General features: G+C 35.1%; 1 protein-coding gene across 1 annotated transcript; it reads right to left on the reverse strand.

Moving 5' to 3' along the window:
- Positions 1-8,937: 8,937 nt before the first annotated feature.
- LOC104883437 (B3 domain-containing protein REM10) lies at positions 8,938-15,816 on the reverse strand. Its single transcript, XM_010667967.3, has 7 exons — positions 15,142-15,816; positions 12,250-12,344; positions 11,736-12,132; positions 11,457-11,590; positions 10,730-11,018; positions 9,851-10,002; positions 8,938-9,696 (listed from the first exon to the last, which is right to left on the reverse strand). Exons 1-7 carry the CDS (start codon positions 15,389-15,391, stop codon positions 9,190-9,192), a joined length of 1,824 nt encoding a protein of 607 aa, XP_010666269.2. The 5' UTR covers positions 15,392-15,816; the 3' UTR covers positions 8,938-9,189.
- Between the last annotated feature and the right edge of the window lie 1,666 nt (positions 15,817-17,482).

Here is a 17,482-nt window from a genome sequence, read left to right on the forward strand (position 1 = left end):
GATTGCTACTACTTCCTCCATTTCGTTTTAAATGCGAGAAATGAACATTTTATATCTTATAAATAATATCTATTTATTGCATTTAATACGAAACGGAGGAAGTATTAAGGATTCAAACTGTTTAATATGTGATACGGTTAAGAAGTGAGTACTGTGGTCTAATCTAGTTAATTACTTTTTTAAAAAAAATCATCTAAACTGTCTTTACAGAGGACCCCACCTAAAGGCTCATACTACAACAATACACTCTAATCGAGAAACTCCCTCAAATTCAAGAAAATATTAAGGGGTAAAAATTGAACTCTAGTCTTTTAGAAAAAATGGAAAAACTCACCACTTGAATCAATTTCAATTTTTGAGTACTTAACCACTTAAGAATTGGTATACACAAAGACCGATAACCTTAAAGGGTCCTTAAAAGTACTTTGAATAAAAAGTGACCTTTTAAAGATAAATACATAGTGAGATAGTCTTGTAAAAATTGCTATTTCAAGGTCAAGCGGTATAAACTTTGATCACGAATTACCACCTATAGGGAAAATAATAATGTTATGCGATCTTGATAGATTTAACTCGATGTGTAGTTTTCAAATATGAATTATTCATAATTTTTACTCGTACATTGTAAAGGATTATGTCCAACATGCACAACACAATAAATTTGATATAGAATAATAAATAAATAATGTGAATTGGCACACAAGATTTAATGTAGAAAACTCTCTCTATGAGAGAAAAACCACCAACAATGACGAGCAACCCAAATTCACTACTCCCTCGGTCCCAAAATAGTCTAAATACTTTCTCTTTATATTTGTCCCAAATTAGTTTGAACGCTTTCATTTTTGGCATGGTCCCACAAATAATATATTATTTCTTTAACACTCCTTTGGCCCACATTCTATCTTTATCAATAAAAAAATACCCTACTTTCTCTCCCTTTAATTAAATATTCTCCACCAACTATTATCACATTTGCTTTTTTTTAATAAAATTACATTTGATAACCACATTACAATTTATTATCTTAAATTACGTATTACAACAAGTGTTTAAATCTTGTTGAGACGGATGGAGTATAATGCAAAGCATAACCTCAAAGGGGAACAATGGCACAACAAGGCAGAAGGAGATAAAAGATGGATTTATCAATAATTAAGAGCTAGGTAAGACAATGTATCAAATTAGGGTCAATTTTCATCCCCTTTCACATTCATCATCAAAATATATTTATACAATTTAGTTAGAGAGTTCTATTAGGAATAACAATTATAATCCTAATACATATCATATACCGACCATATAACCTGTGCAAACAGACCATCAACACAGGGCCCCAAAATTTTGAGGGCCCAATTCCCAAATATTGCAGTCCAGCATTTTAAAAAAATAAAAACTTCTTCAATGCAATTCTTCTCAACCAAAACACACAACTCAGGTTCTTCTCTAATTTTCCCCTAATTTCTCTTCAAATTTTCAGAAATTTGTTATCTTTTGAAAATCTTCTAAATTCTTAATTTCTCCATTTCTCTTAACAACTTCCCAAAATTCTCTCACTCATTCCTTATCAACCATTATAAAGAATATGAAAATATCAATTCTAATTTCTCCATTCAATTAACGGCTATTTTTTTCACTCTTTATATATTTCGAACTCATTTCTATTTTTGCATCAATTATCAATTAATTATGAGACAAAAGAAATTGAAATTCACACATTCAACTTTTTGTTATTTTTTTATTTCTGGAAATTTGGGGAGGAAGAAGAAACCAGAAGAGTGAAGTCGTGAAGATACCTTCTGTTTCTCTGTCTTCAATCTCGACGTGCGATCGGCTGTCAAAGTCGAACTTCAAAGAAAGCAAAGAGATGAGAGTACGAGACATGTGAATTCTGAATATCTACACTAATAATCCCTCCGCTTTTATTTATTTGCTACATTCTTGTTTACACAAGAATTTAGGAAATTGCGGTCCCTTTCATTCTTTTTTGGTATACTTTTTGATCCCTTTAGCATTAAATAGGATGGGAAAAGGGAAAAAAGTAGTACTTTTTGGTGGAAGAAGAGGGGAAACAAATATAATACTATTACTTTTTGGTGGGCCAAGTCTCTTAATAAGGAAATGTAGCAAATAAAAAAAAGCAACCTTTTCGGAAAATGTAGCAAATAAATAAAAGTAGAGGGAGTACATTATCATTCACTAGTTATTCGATTGTGCTTATCAATTATCAAATTTTTGTGTTTAATTTTTGATTTGAAATGGTTGGAATTTTCTAAAGTAAACTAATTGACATTTGCTTCATATGATGATGCGAACTTGCGAAGAAGACGATTAGTACTATTGTACTAGATGTGGCAGTAGATAAAATTTGTTACTCGCTTAGTGGCTTCATATTTTTACCCACTTAGTTGAGTAATTTTGTAATGTAGAAGTAGTATTTTATAATTTTAAGGCTTAATGGTATTGTGTATATTATAACAAGATTTTTTTCTTTGATTTTCTAGGTTGAAATCATTGGTTAAAAATTGTTATAAAGGATGTGAGAGAGAAACAAATAACGAATTCAAAAGCAATAAAAACATACAATAGAATTACGTGCTTCACCAATTTGGCTACATCCATGGCAAAGAGAGAATATTTTATTGATGATGATATGAGGAATACAGAATTACAGATGTTATATAGGCTATCTTAGTCGAATAAACGACCTAAATCGGAAATTTAACCCGTCTAATAACAATTAATGAAAAACACGCATCGCAACTTATCCACAAATCCGCGAGTCGCGGCATTGGCCGCGAGTCGCGGTGCTGGCCGCGAGTCGCGGTGCTGGCCGCGAGTCGCGGTAAACTTGCGGCGATTTCGGCCGCGATTCGAGCTGCAATCCGCGAGTCGCCAATTTTTAGATAACTCTACTATAACGATTCAAGGCATATTTTACAAATCTCCATCTTGACTTGAATCCTCTCACCATAATCCCGAAAACAGATGCATTGATCACAAGCCTAGAATCTCCCTACAACAGATTTGTTCCAAAAGACAACCAGACCAGATTAGTCCCTAAGGACCCAGATTGCCCCAAGAAGGCAACTAACAATCACGAACATTGAGTAAGTCCAAACAATGTTGAAACTTACTATGCGAAATCGGCTTGGTGAACATATGAGCAGGATTATCAGCAGTTCCTACCTTCTTCACCTTAATCCTAGTCTCACTCCTCAGAAAGTGATATCTCACATCAATATGCTTAGTCCTCTCATGATGGACTTGATCCTTAGCTAAGCATATTGCACTCAGACTGTCACAATACACAGTAGCCTGATCGTGATGTAACCGGAGATCACTAACTAGTCCCTTTAGCCATATCCTCTCTTAGCACTGCTGTCAACAGACCGACTTCGGAGTAGCAAAAGAACGTAGCTGCAAAGTTGCCTTCCAACTAACGAAAGAACCACCAAGAGTAAAAACATAACCAGTCATTGACCTCTTACTGTCAACATCTCCAGCATAATCAGAATCCGAATAACCAGTGACTAAACACTGAGTATCATTCCCATAGATGAGACCAACTCAGATTTACCTCTTAGGTACCGAAAAATCCTCTTGACCGCCTGCCAATGCTCCTACCAGGATCACCCATGAACCTACTAACTACACTGACTGCATGTGCAAGATCCGGCCTAGTGCAAACCATAGCGTACATCAAACTCCCTACTGCACTAGCATAAGGAACCCGACTCATGTACTCCTTCTCCTCAGTAGTCTTAGGTGCAAAAGCAACATACAGGTGATTATTGGAAGCACTTGGAGTGTCTATAGGCTTAGCTGTTGTCATGCCAAACCTTGACAGAATCTTCTGAATATAACCTTTCTGTGACAAGAAAAGTTTCTTCAGACCTCTTTCCCTATAGATCTCCATCCCCAAAATCTTCTTTGCAGCACCCAAATCTTTCATCTCAAACTCAGCACTGAGAAGACCCTTCAACCTCTGAATATCGGAGTTAGACTTTGCAGCTATAAGCATATCATCTACATACAGAACCAGATATATGAAAGAACCATCACCCAGCTTGCTATGGCACACACAACAATCATACTCACTTCTGTTGTAGCCTAACTCAATCATGTAGCCGTCAAATCGCTTATACCACTGCCTAGGAGACTGCTTTAGTCCATACAAGGACTTCTTCAATATGCAAACGTAGTCTTCTTTTCCCGAAACTTGGAACCCATCTGGTTGTGTCATATAAATCTCCTCTTCCAACTCCCCATGTAGGAAAGCTGTTTTTACATCTAGTTGCTCAAGTTCAAGATCCTAATGTGCAACTATTGCTAGTAGCACCCTGATGGAAGTATCTCTGACTACTGGTGAGAAAATCTCATTATAATCTACTCCTTCCCTTTGTGTGAACCCTCTTGCAACAACCCGAGCTTTATATTTGACCCCCTCAGTTGGTGAAGACCCTTCTTTCTTCTTGAAAACCCATTTGCATGTTACAATCTTCCTCATGTATTGTACAAAATTCAAGAAAGCAAAAGAATTTTGCTTCCCAATTGGTTTGGATGTTACTATATATGTCCTTCTTGAAACTTTTAGTACTTTCTCTCTTCTCTTCAATGTCCTGCAACTGCTGCATCTTTCATTTTCTTTTTGCCTTTGTAACTCTAACCATTTGTGCTACTGTCGTCATCATCTCCTCCAACTCCACTTTATATCGCTCCAAATCCACGATCGGAAATTGCTCGTCACGGGATTCTTGCAGTTTCACGTTTGTTATGGATTAAAGCAAACTGAGCAGTCGAGAATTTCTCAATTGATGTTGAATTTCCAAAGACTTTGTTTATTATGAGTTCGTCAACCATCACCGTGTTCTTGTCTTGAAGAAGATTGGTGTTTTTGTTTCTTGTTCTTTTTCTCTTAAAAAAATTGGGGTTTGGTGGTCTGTTTGATGGAATCAGTTTTTGGTGTTTTTTTTCTTTTCTTTTTTTTTGATTGTTGGAAAAAAAAAATCTAGGTGTTAGATTTTAGGTTCGGTGGATTGAAAGAAGAACTCGAAAAAAATCGAGCCTTGGTTTCAGATTTCTTGGTTCGGTTCTTTTCATATTTTGGTAGAGAGAATTTTCAGGTTTTGGCTCTTGATACCATGTCAAATTAGGGTCAATTCCCATCCCCTTTCTCATTCATCATCAAAATATATTTATACAACATAGTTAAGAGTCCTACTAGGAATATTAATCCTATTATTCCTAATACATATCATATATAGAGTCCTAACACAACATGTGGTAGGAATCGTAAATAACGTCCATGGCATAAACCTTCGACAGACCAAGTCTAAAACTTATGACAACAACAGTATAAACAATACTACACATACCACGATACAGATCATGGTTCTTCATTGCAAGGAACCACCAATTTGAAAGACAACAATCTCAACATACATCTTGAATATATTAATGGTCAAAGTATCTATTGAAAACATGTTGCATGAATCATAAAATTAGAATCGTATACATAATAAATTTTTTATCTACCCAAAAAAAAAATATAATTTCTTTTGGCAGGAGGGTTTATTTTTTCAATAGTGCATATAGGGGTGGCAATGAGACGAGACAAATCGATACCGATTCGGTCGAAGCTCGACTTAAGTGAGCTCAAATCGAACCTGAGCTCGACTTGAAATGTTGGTGAGTCGAGGTGAGCAACTCGATACCCGACCCGAGAATTCGTGAGAAGTTTGAATACCCAACTATCAATAGCAATATACCTAAATTCAACATTTTTCTACCTTATTGTAGCTTTTAACATGAAATACTTGCAAACTACTCGAAATCTACTCGGTCAATGCTTGACTAGGTCAAAGCTCAAACAAAACTTGGTGAAAACTCGAATTGAGTGAGCTCGACTCAACTTAAAATGCTAATGAGTCGAGGCGAACTAGCTCAAACTCTAACTCGACTTGCATCATTGCCACCCCTAAGTGCAATAGTACGTATTTCAAACGTTTATCCACATCAAAATAGCAAAGCCCTTATCTCAACTTTTGAATATTGGCCTTTGAGGCTGTCATAAACAATGTGAAGGGGAGATAGAAAATAAAAAGGAGAGGAAGTTTGGGTCTCTGATGATATTATTAGTGTCTAAGGAGTTACTAGAGAGAATTATAGAGTGAAAATTCTAGAGATACTTCACTTTAGAGTTGTGAAAATATGCCTTGAATATGTTATAGTCGAGCTATCTACAAAATGGCGACTCGCAGAATTCGACACGACTGCGCCTGAAATCGCCGAGAGTTGACCGCAACTCGCGGCAGGCACCGCAATCCGCGCCTGGCACCACGACTCGCGCTTTGCGGGGGATACTTCGTCACGCGTTTTGTTAGCCGAGTTAAATTCCTATTTAACCTAATATCGTTTAATTGACGATGTTAGTATATATAACATCCGTAACTCTGTTTTTCCTCATACTCATCAATTAAATATTCTCTCTCTCTTCCCGTGGACGTAGCCAAATTTGGTGAACCACGTAAATATATGGTCTGCTTTATTATTTTTTCATTCAATTATTTTTTTCTTTCTCACGTCTGTTATAAAAAATTAATATCAGAGCTTTGTGTTCGATCTGTGCGAGAAAGATGTCTGGGATGAATGTTAAAATTGATAAATTTACTGGGAGGAATAGTTTCAGTCTGTGGCAAATCAAGATGCGGGCATTACTGAAGCACCAGGGGTTGTGGGCGTCGTTGGCAAAGAAGTCAACAGATTCAGTCACCGCTGAGATGAATATTCTGGAGGAAAAGGCGCATTCAACAATTATGTTATGTCTGTTTAACGACATAACAACTGAAGTTTCGTAGCAGGAAACTGCTGCTGATCGGTGGTTGAAGTTAGAAAGTTTATACATGACGAAATCTCTAACCAACAAGTTGCTTTTGAAGCAAAGTCTGTTCATCCTGCGTATGCAAGAAGGTACGTCTCTGAGGGATCACTTAGATAAATTGAATACTATCTTGCTAGATCTTCGAAATATTGATATTAAAGTAGATGATGAGGTTGCTGCTTTAATATTGTTAGTATCTTTGCCTGTATCATATGAGAATTTTGTGGATTCCTTTATTATTGGGAAAGAGAATATGTCATTAGAAGTAGTAAGATCTGCTCTTCATACTAAAGAGGTCCGTCATCAGGCATCTGGTTCTAGTACAAAGAATCAGGCATCGGGATTAGTTGTTACTAGGGTTAAGGGACAAAAGAAATCTGGTGAAAAGAAAACGAACTATAAAAATTCGAATTCTAATGGTCCTAAAACTACTGAATTATGTAATTATCGTAAGGAAAAGGGGCATTGGAAAAATGAATGTCTTAAGAAGAAGAAGCAGCAGGACAAGAATGAAGGTTCTGCTGCTCTGGCAGAAACTGAAGGTAACTCTGAGGAAGATCTGGCCCTAGTTGTTAATAACCACTCACATTGTAGGGATGTATGGGTTCTTGATTCTGGGGCGTCATATCATGTTAGTCCATACAGGGAGTGGTTTTCAACTTATGAGCAGATAGATGGGGGCAATGTTTCTATGGACAATAGTGCTGCCTGCAAAGTAGTTGGAATAAGCTATATTAGGGTGAGGACTCATGATGGTACATTCTGTACCTTGAACGAAGTTAGGCATGTTCCACTAATGATAAAGAATCTGATATCTTGAGTCTTCTTGATAGCAAGGGTTTCAGTTTTCAAGGTGAGGTGGAGTTATGAGTGTCTACAAAGGTTCAAAGGTGGTTATGAGAGGTATTAAAAATGGTACCTTATATATTCTTCAAGGTTATACTGTGACAGGTTCTGCTGCTGTTGCATCATTTGAGATTCACAAGGAGATACGTCTGATATTGATCTTATTTATGGGAATGATACTCAATGTTTAGTCATTGGTTATTCTGATTCTGATTATGCTGGAGATGTTGACGGTAGGAGGTCAATGACTGGTTATGTATTTACTCTTGGTGGTTCTGTCGTTAGTTGGAAGGAAACTTTGCAGGCTACTGTTACTTTGTCTACTACTGAAGGAGAGTACATGTCGTTGACAACAGCTGCTAAAGAGGGGATATGGCTAAAAGGACTAGTTAGTGATCTTGGTTTACATCACGATCAGACTATTGTGTATTGTGACAGTTTGAGTGCAATATGCTTAGCCAAGGATCAAGTCCATCATGAGAAGACTAAGTATATTGATGTGAGATATCATTTCCTGAGGAGTGAGACTCGAATTAAGGTGAAGAAGGTAGGAACTGCTGATAATCTTGCTCATATGTTCACCAAGCCGATTCCGCATAGTAAGTTTCAACATTGTTTGGACTTACTCAATGTTCGTAATTGTTAGTTGCCTTCTTGGGGCAATCTGGGTCCTTAGGGACTAATCTGGTCTGGTTGTCTTTTGGAACAAATCTGTTATAGGGAGATTCTGGGCGTTGTGATCAATGCCGCATCTGTTTTCTGGTTTATTGCGAGAGGATTCAAGTCAAGGTGGAGATTTGTGAATATGTCTTGAATATATTATAGTCGAGCTATCTACAAAATGGCGACTCGCGCCTGAAATCGTCGAGAGCTGACCGTGACTCGCGGCCAGCACCGCGATTCGCGCTTTGCGCGGGATACTTCGTCACGCGTTTTGTTAGTTTTGTTAGCCGAATTAAATTCCTATTTAACCTAATATTGTTTAATTGATGATGTTAGTATATAACATCTGCAACTCTGTTTTTCCTCATACTCATCAATAAAATATTCTCTCTACTCGTGGACGTAGCCAAATTTGATAAACCACGTAAATCTGTTGTGTGCTTTATTGTTTTTTCATTCAAGAATTTGTTTCTTTCTCACATCTGTTATAACAAGAGTTCTTTGCAAAATTGAGGACACTAGAAATCATCAACTAACATGTGCTGATCGCAGATGAACTAGATGCATATAATAGCTTCCGTCAGAATATAGTACTACATTGGAATTTATATACACAAAATCCAGGTTACATATGAAATTTTTAGGTCTCCAAAAGTTCTTCTCAATGCAAACTAGGCACTTTTACACTGCATTGACCCAAACACATTTACCATAAGCTACAAGACAAAAGATTTTATTACATATACATTGATCAAGTATCCAAAAGTTTTTTGCACTAGTTGGTGACGTTATTAACTTCAGACTTGAGTGGTTGCTTCATCAAATGCTTCCAGAGTAATAAACGCTTCTGTCTCCATAGCAGCATCGTATCCTTCCTGGGTAATGCCTGCTTCTGCACTGAAAGCAGCATCAAATCCTTCATGAGTAATGCCCACTTCTGGCTCAATACCAGCCTGGAGTCCTGCCTGCTGAGTGATGACCGCTTCTGGCTCGATGGCAGCTGCTTCCTCATCATCTATTGCATCCAAGTAGATGACAGTATCTTCAACATTGGGTTCATGTTGTGGCTTACCTCGGTTTATATTCACCTGGACTAGGTTCTCGGACACAAACTCGAAATTCAAGAAGTCACCAGTTTTTAATCCATGCCCTTTCCAAAATTCAACCCAGCCTTTGGCTAAAGCGACACGGTTGCCTGTTAATTTTTTAACTTCATGTGGCCAACACTTCCCTTCTGGATCCCGAAGCACTATATTCTCTTTGTTCATCAGATTTTGGTCTCGAACTATTGCCTTTGGCATATGCTGAATATTATAAGCAATAAAGCTTGTATTATGATCTATGCCTCTATTATCAATGAACATGAACGATTGATGTGTAGTTATAGTATATATATATATGGTTGTTTAGTAAATTACTGAGACTAGTATAAAAACCGAAACAAAAAGAACAACGTACCAGATATGTTCTGGCACAGGAGTCCCTCCACATGACAGAAAATGAACTTCCAGACTCACAGGACATCCTTCTCTTTGAAGTCATTGAAATTCCACCAGCCCTATTTTTGGGGGCACGAGAAACAATACGAGTATTTGGCTTATCAAGGTTACCTATATGCATGATGACAAAAAATGTTTATTGATAAGAGTATAAAACTATTTCCGAGGCTTCGACCATCAACTTAAGTTTTTGGTTGAGTTTGTCTTTTGACACTTATAAATGTGAATCAAGCAATAGCTTTCTTACAAAACAATATCATGTGGGATCTTTTAAATTCATTTCAATGTCTAATTTCATAACATCAAATTGAATGATACGTAATGGAAGATATTAATGATCAAAGGTGTGCATGTAACACCATGTAAAAAGCAAGTAAGTAGATCTTAGGAAATATAACATAGAGAATCAAATAGAAAATAGGCTTTAACCTCCGAAATAAGATAGAAATTTATATCCAGCCAATTGTTGGTAAATTCGTTTGGCAGCCTTAGAAATATTTCATCTTTCAAGCATCATACTGTCATACGAATAGAGTTAACGAGTAATCATTCAACATTCGACTTTTAAGCTATCGTGTAAAAAACGTCTATTTTTGGAAATTGTCCTGATTTTTTCTTTTACATTATCACATCAAAGCTTCTGCTCAAACTCTGCAATTTTTCGGTAGAAGATGTATACACTAAACTTTTTGTTATCAAATTAGAGAGAGAAAGGAAATTTTGGTGATTGCACTAGTGTGCGGTGGACTTTCCTTCCTCCCTCTTGTTTGGTAACAAACTATTCATCTGTTTGGAACAGAGAAATTTTCTGAGGCAAATGCTGAGTGTCATGACTTACAATCCATATCTGAGGATCTGGTTGGTTCATTGGATTGATGCTCATTCACCTCTGATGCTCTTGTCACGTGACATTGAACTATCTCATCGGACATGAACTCGAATTTCAACTTATCCCCGGGTGCAACATTGTTATCTTTCAGGAATTCCTTCCATCCTTGAGAAAAAAGTGCACGACCATCTCTTCTATGTCCTAGTGCCAGTGTCCAACATTTACCCTGGGCATCCTGAATTTTCAATTCATCTTTGCTTGGTAGCTTCATCTTTAGCGAAACTGCCTTTGGAACAGTCTGCAGATTGTTTCCTCTCAGTTAGGCTTACCAAAATGCTCTCCAAGTGCATTACAACAAATTTATATATGCATGAAAAGCTAAAAAGAATTTCCTGACTTTTTCATTCAGCAATTTCTTGCTGGTGAAATCACCAATGGCTGGCAATAAGTTTCATTAGCCAATCCTTGGATTGAGATTTTCATGACATAAACATGAACACAACCCATAACCATATTAAATAGAAAAAATTTGGTCTCATAGAAAAGATTGGCTAGGAAATTAATAACTAAAATACCATAAGAGAAGATTTAAAAACATCGAAAGTAAGATATTACCTCAATATAAATAAGATAAAAGTTAAAACTACTAAAATTGGAAAGTAAGTAGGTTCTTATACTAATAATGGGAATGGGGATAAGAAAATGAAATGGAAATGAAGTGGAGGGTAAGATTTACCAGCTGGTTGAATTGGTGCCTCTTTCTGTAGTGCATTATTACTGAGAAACACAAATTGTTTTGAGTGACTGACACCTTGGCTGTCCTTCTATAATCTCGGTTAACTGTGCGCTTCTTATAAATTCCGTTTCCATCTAAAGAAAACAAGATAACAGAGGAATATCTCATCTGTTTTTGCTTTTTTTCGGAAATGACGATTATCTCATCCAAACAATAGAAGAATGACCAAAAAAAATTAGATCAATCTAAATTGGTTTGCAAACATTAACATTGACTTACATTTTCTCGAACTTAAACTTCTCGTTTTCTGTCGACTACATTTTACGATCACGGGTTCATCCAAGGCTTCACTTTCTTCCCCATCATCATCATTGATAGTCTTTAGGGGCTTACATTGACCTCCTTTACTGTCTAGGAGTAAAGTTTTTTCACACCCGTTTCGACCATATATTCTTGCCTGGAAAATTGATTGTTCCTCGTACTCGAACAATAAAATGTTGCCAACTTCTAAGGAATGAAATTCCACAAAATCAGCCCAACCATCTCGGAAATACATCCGTCCATCTCCATCCTTTTCCACTTCTACCCTCCAGCATTTGTTTGTTGTACCACTTTCGATGATGAATCGATGAGGTACATAACCAGTTATGTTCGCGGTAAATTCTTCAGGTAATTGCTAAAACAGATCAAAAGTTCCAGCGATGAATTATTAGATAGGAGTAGCTAGTAGCTTTGGGAAAAAAAAGCGAAGGCAACATTGCAACTTGCATTGATCAAAGATAAAGAGCAATACCAATTGCTTGGAGAAGTCACGACCGAGAACCTTTATGAAAGAAGCTCCTTTGCATGAAAACATAGGCTTGTTTTGCATTTCACATTGCATGTTCACTGTTTAAAGCATAGCAGTAATGTTTTCAGTCTATATAGAAGTCGAACTAGTTTGAATTACTAGTGCTAGAGCAATAAAAATTTCAGCCTACTAATTACAAAGCTAGCTAATAATTCACCCAATGAAGAGCAGATTGCAAATGTAAAATTTTTGGAAACCAAATCCGGAAGTTGATTTGTTTGTTAGTATACACCATATTCTAATAAGAATAATCCAAACTATCACAGTTCCACTCAAAATAATCCCAACCATGGGTTATTCTAGAATAATCTAAACAATTGGGAGTACTTTCTCAAAATAATCAAACTTTTGATTATCCTATATGGCTACATATAATAGACCCAAAAAGAATTATTGAAGGGAAAAAAAATAAAAGTTTGGATTATTTTGGGAAGGTACCCCAAATAGTTTGGATTATTCCAGCTAAAGTTGGGATTATTTTGAACGGAACGATCATAGTTGAGATTAATTCTGTCAATTTTTCCATTTCTATAGTAGATAATCTATGTTGCTCGAACATGGGTATCCATGTCCGACTCAGCTACTTTTTGGAACATTTTTATATTTTTGGCCCAAAATGAAGGGTCTAAGTATCCCACCTATGTCCGAGTGTCAAGGATCTGACACGGATACTTGAAGTGGAATGAAAAGTCCAAAGTCCGAACAACATAGTAGACTAGAATTTTTTTTCGAAACAGAAACTCGAATTTCTTCGGCATGAGAGTCAAAATTTGAACATTAATTAGACATACGAAGTATAATTGGTTTTAGTTGCAAAATTTGATTAGTTTAGTTTCTGTCACTTAAGTCTCTCACCATTCTTTTTATTTTGTTTTTTAACTTTTTAAAGTTAATTAAATTCTATGAACAAAATAGAAATTTTATTGAATTTATTTATGATTTCTAATATTATAATTTTTTAGTTGATTTTTGAATTAAGTACAATACTTCATAAATTGTAAAGAAAGTAGACACTTTAATTTTAAGTCAATTTTTTCATAGGTTGTAGTTTATAAGTGAATTTTTAAGTTTTTGTAAAGTTTCCTCATTTTAGTGATTTGCATAACGTAAATTATGCAATTTTATGATTTTAGTTGACTTGTGAGTGTTTGTTATAATTATATTTTTGATATTTTTGTTTGAAGCCCCCTTTGATTTGTAAGTAAATTTGTAATTTAGAATGGGAAGGGGGTAACATAGTCTCTTCATTCGGGGACACCATAGCTCCCCCCTTCCCTTATATAATAGAGATATCTTGTACTTTAATTCTTGAATGATATTTTACATAAACCTTTTTACCTTGATAATTAATCGCTATTATATAATAGAAAAAAATAGGTTCAAATAATTTTTCCTTGTCTAACTTCTAAATTATGATTTCACTACAAATACACCTCTATTTTTTTTATCATGACCCACCATTAATTGTGAATGGTTCTTGAAAATGGTGATTTGTAAGTAAATTTTTGTAAATGTTTTTGTATGTATTGATGTTCTAGGTTATTAGCTAGTTTTAGTTTGTATGTTAATTTTAAGTTTTAATAAAGTTTCCTGATTATTTGAGTGATTTGCGTGATATTTATAACGTGATTTTCTCAATTGTATAAGTGATTTGTAAAGTTTCTTCTTTTAAGTGATTTGTGAGTGAGTGTTCGTTGTAAATTTATTTTCGATAGTTTTCTTTGAGTGCCGATTTTGATTTTGACATTCCTTTTGTAATTTAGAAAGGGAAGGGGGGCAAAATAGGCGTTTCAAAAGAAGACACCATTGCTCCCCCTTCCCTTATATAATAGAGATAATCAAGTAAATCAACATGAAAATAAAGCTACATTGCTAATTAATTAGTTATTTATGGTAATTGGTAATGAGCATACTACTAAGTAAGACTGTTTCGTGAGCATACTATTTATGGTCATTGGTTGAAGTTCGAGATTCAACATGAAGAATTAGGGTTTCACAACTTCTGTAAAATTATGGAAGACTATTGGAGTACGTTCATCCCAAAATTTCCACATCTGCAGATCGTATGCCGAACCAGAGCGAACTCACAGATTGCATTGCTTCAGATGAAGATTTTTATTAAGGCAAAATTAAGTCAAATCTGCGATGTTTACATTTCTAGGGTGATATGTATTTCTATTAGAATTTTATGTTTTTCAGAAATGACTTGTAAGTGCCGTTTGGCGAAATATTAATGAAATTCCTTTTCTTTCAAAAAAAAAAAAAGTGAGACTGTTTCACATTTGACGTTGGAATTTTAAAAAGGTAAAGAAATCATCTCATTTTTTTTTTTTTGAGGGATCAACTCATCTCATTTTGAGTAAGGCTATTAACATAAATTTCAGTTAGCTAAAATTTTGTCGCACGCTATGTAAAACCTCGCAACTTTGTGAAGACCCACAAATATGCCGTCTCTTGTTTAGCTAATAAGATTCTGAAAAATTGATAGTTTGAGAGTACACATCGAGACGAATTTAACAAAATTATACCTAACAACGGTTTTTTCCTTATATAATGGGATAATCTATGGTTAAAATCTGGGAAGTTTAAAAATAAACATAATCATCGAGGGTTCAGATCATATATAATATAGAGTATTTTGCATGTTGAATTTCAGCCCGATAATTTTGATCCATCAATAACATTAATACTCCAAACAAATTGAGCAACATAAGGACCAAATTCAGCACAGAATGCATGCGTGTATACATTATGCTCCACAATTAGAAGTCATGTCTTTGCAATTTATAAGCTCATTTTAACAAGAACTAAGTAATTTAGTCAAAATGAAATTACCTGAGATTGCTTTGTGAAGCTGCTTATGAGAACCGTCACTTTCCATCTCTGTCTTTTGCTTTCCTTCCTTTTTGTGTTTGAAGCTATTGTTGAACTGTAAAAGTAAATTTACAATCTTAACTGAGTTGATCAATCCACGTGGCCACATGGTGGCCAGAGAAATGTCCAGCATGCAACCAAAAGAGTTACTCCATAGTATACCAACTAACCAACACAATAAAACAAAACCAAAGTTACCTTGAAGTATCATAAAGTCTCAATAAGATTAAATGTAGGTTTAAACTCACCATACAATAATCAACATTACCTCTTAAGTTGTCTTAAATTACTTAAAATTATTCAAAGTTAACCTTTGTTAGGAAAAATACACATTACAACTTTACTACAATAATTGCTACACTTCTACACTTCAAGTCACAAATAAGATATCTATCCTGTAAGAGATTATACACATATACTCAGTGTATGTGGACCATACATACAAATGTATGTATGTGCAGGGGAGGATGTATTTGGTAGGGTGTGGGGTCAAATGACCCCACTTGATTTTAAAAAAATAATATAAGCGACTAAATTTGGGGGGAAAAAAAGAAAAAAAAAACATGAAGTTGCAGCATACGCCATCACGTCTCCTACTAGTATACTACTGTCTTCTGTCTACTCCTTGGCAGGTATTGTACTTGGAAAAGGCAAGTCTAATTGTATTTGGAATAGGTAATTTTATGATTAATATTAGTTGCAACTTTATTCTCTTTTCGCAATTTTCAACAGAAAAAATCAATTCCTCTCTAATCTCTAGTAATACTCCAAGTCTACACTCGAAAAGCAATTCTCTTTTCACCCGAAAATAATTTACCATTATACAGTTGATAGTATTTGGGCTTTTTGAGAAAAATTTTACCGAGAAAGCAACTATTCTCCACAATTCCAACATATGACGAATTCGACCGGATAAAAGGTAAAAGAAAATATTGTTTTTTTTTCTATAGATCTAAATCAATAATGAATTATGATTATAATGTAGAAATTTTTTCAATTTTTATAAGCTCTATCATTCTATATATAATAAATACATTCAATTTTTACGCTATACTTTTAATAAGTTTTGGTACTTTTTTTTTATGGTGCGGGTATTTAGAGTAATTGAGCATTGTCAATAATTGAAATATTTAGAATTTCTTTTAATTGTCTACAATAATTATTAATGTAGATGTCAAAACGTCCACGGAATACATTACTTAATTATTTTAAATCAAACAACCCAACTGAAGAAGAAACAAATCAAGATGTGGAGATAGAAAGTGAAGATGGTAATGATGCAAGTAGATTGCCACACATATATGAACAACCATCTAAGTATAAATGTGTTGATTTAAGCACACTCTCTGCTGATCCAGGCTTAAGGAACAAAATTACGGATTACCATACGAATGATCAGATTGAAATAAGAAAACATTATGTTTTACAAGAACCTTTTCAGCCTCGTAAACATGATTTTCCTCAAAGAATTATTGGGGAACTCAAACGTCGTTTACTCCAGATTGGTATGATACTTATGGTGATTGGTTGGAATACAGTATTGTGAAAGATGCAGCATATTGTCGATATTGCTATCTGTTTAAGTCTGATGATTCTCAAAAAAGGGGAGGTGATGGTTTTGTTACCGTTGGGTGGTCATCTTGGAATAAAAAGGAAAGATTGCATATCCATGTGGGTGAATGTGTTAGTTCTCATAATCAAGCTTACACTACGTTTGAAACTTTAAAAAACAAAGTAAAAAATCGTCAAGGATATGTTCAATGAATTTAGTGATAAGGAGAAGGAGGATTATCGCAATCGCTTAGAAGCTACAGTCAGATGTATTCAATGGCTTTTGCGAATGGGTTTAGCCTTTAGAGGACACAATGAGTCCACAAATTCAAAAAATCGTGGTAATTTCGTTGAACTTTTGAAATTTCTAGCAAACAACAATAAAGATATTGTTAAAGTTGTTCTTGAAAATGTTCCAAAAAATTTGCAATTGATCTCTCCTAAGATTCAAAAAGATATTGTTCATGCTTGTTCTCGATTGACAGTGAAGTAAGGCCATTATGGATGATGTTGGAGATGACATTTTTGGTATTTTAGTTGATGAATCACGTGATGTTTCAATCAAGGAACAAAGAAGGAATATGTAGTGGTGTTAAAGCGGGAGATGTCTACATCAAGAAACAAGCCTACAAAGGCCTGCTGACGCGATGGAGTTCTTATTATAAAACTCTCAATATTTTACTGGTCATGTTCTCTTCATTAATAAATACCCTTGAGTATATTGATGAGGAAGGCATAGTGTCTGAACATA

The sequence above is a fragment of the Beta vulgaris genome, chromosome 8 (assembly GCF_026745355.1).
Source record: "Beta vulgaris subsp. vulgaris cultivar EL10 chromosome 8, EL10.2, whole genome shotgun sequence".
In the NCBI taxonomy this organism is placed as follows: domain Eukaryota; kingdom Viridiplantae; phylum Streptophyta; class Magnoliopsida; order Caryophyllales; family Amaranthaceae; genus Beta; species Beta vulgaris.

What these genes read in the sequence shown, in the direction of transcription:
- LOC104883437 (XM_010667967.3), bottom strand. Translation starts at nt 15,391, where the DNA reads ATGATACTTCAAGGTAACTTTGGTTTTGTTTTATTGTGTTGGTTAGTT. An exon ending in GCTTCACAAAGCAATCTCAG is followed by an intron (nt 12,345 to 15,141) that starts GTAATTTCATTT and finishes TGCTTTAAACAG; the next exon opens with TGAACATGCAATGTGAAATG. An exon ending in CAGATCCTCAGATATGGATT is followed by an intron (nt 10,003 to 10,729) that starts GTAAGTCATGAC and finishes TCATGCATATAG; the next exon opens with GTAACCTTGATAAGCCAAAT.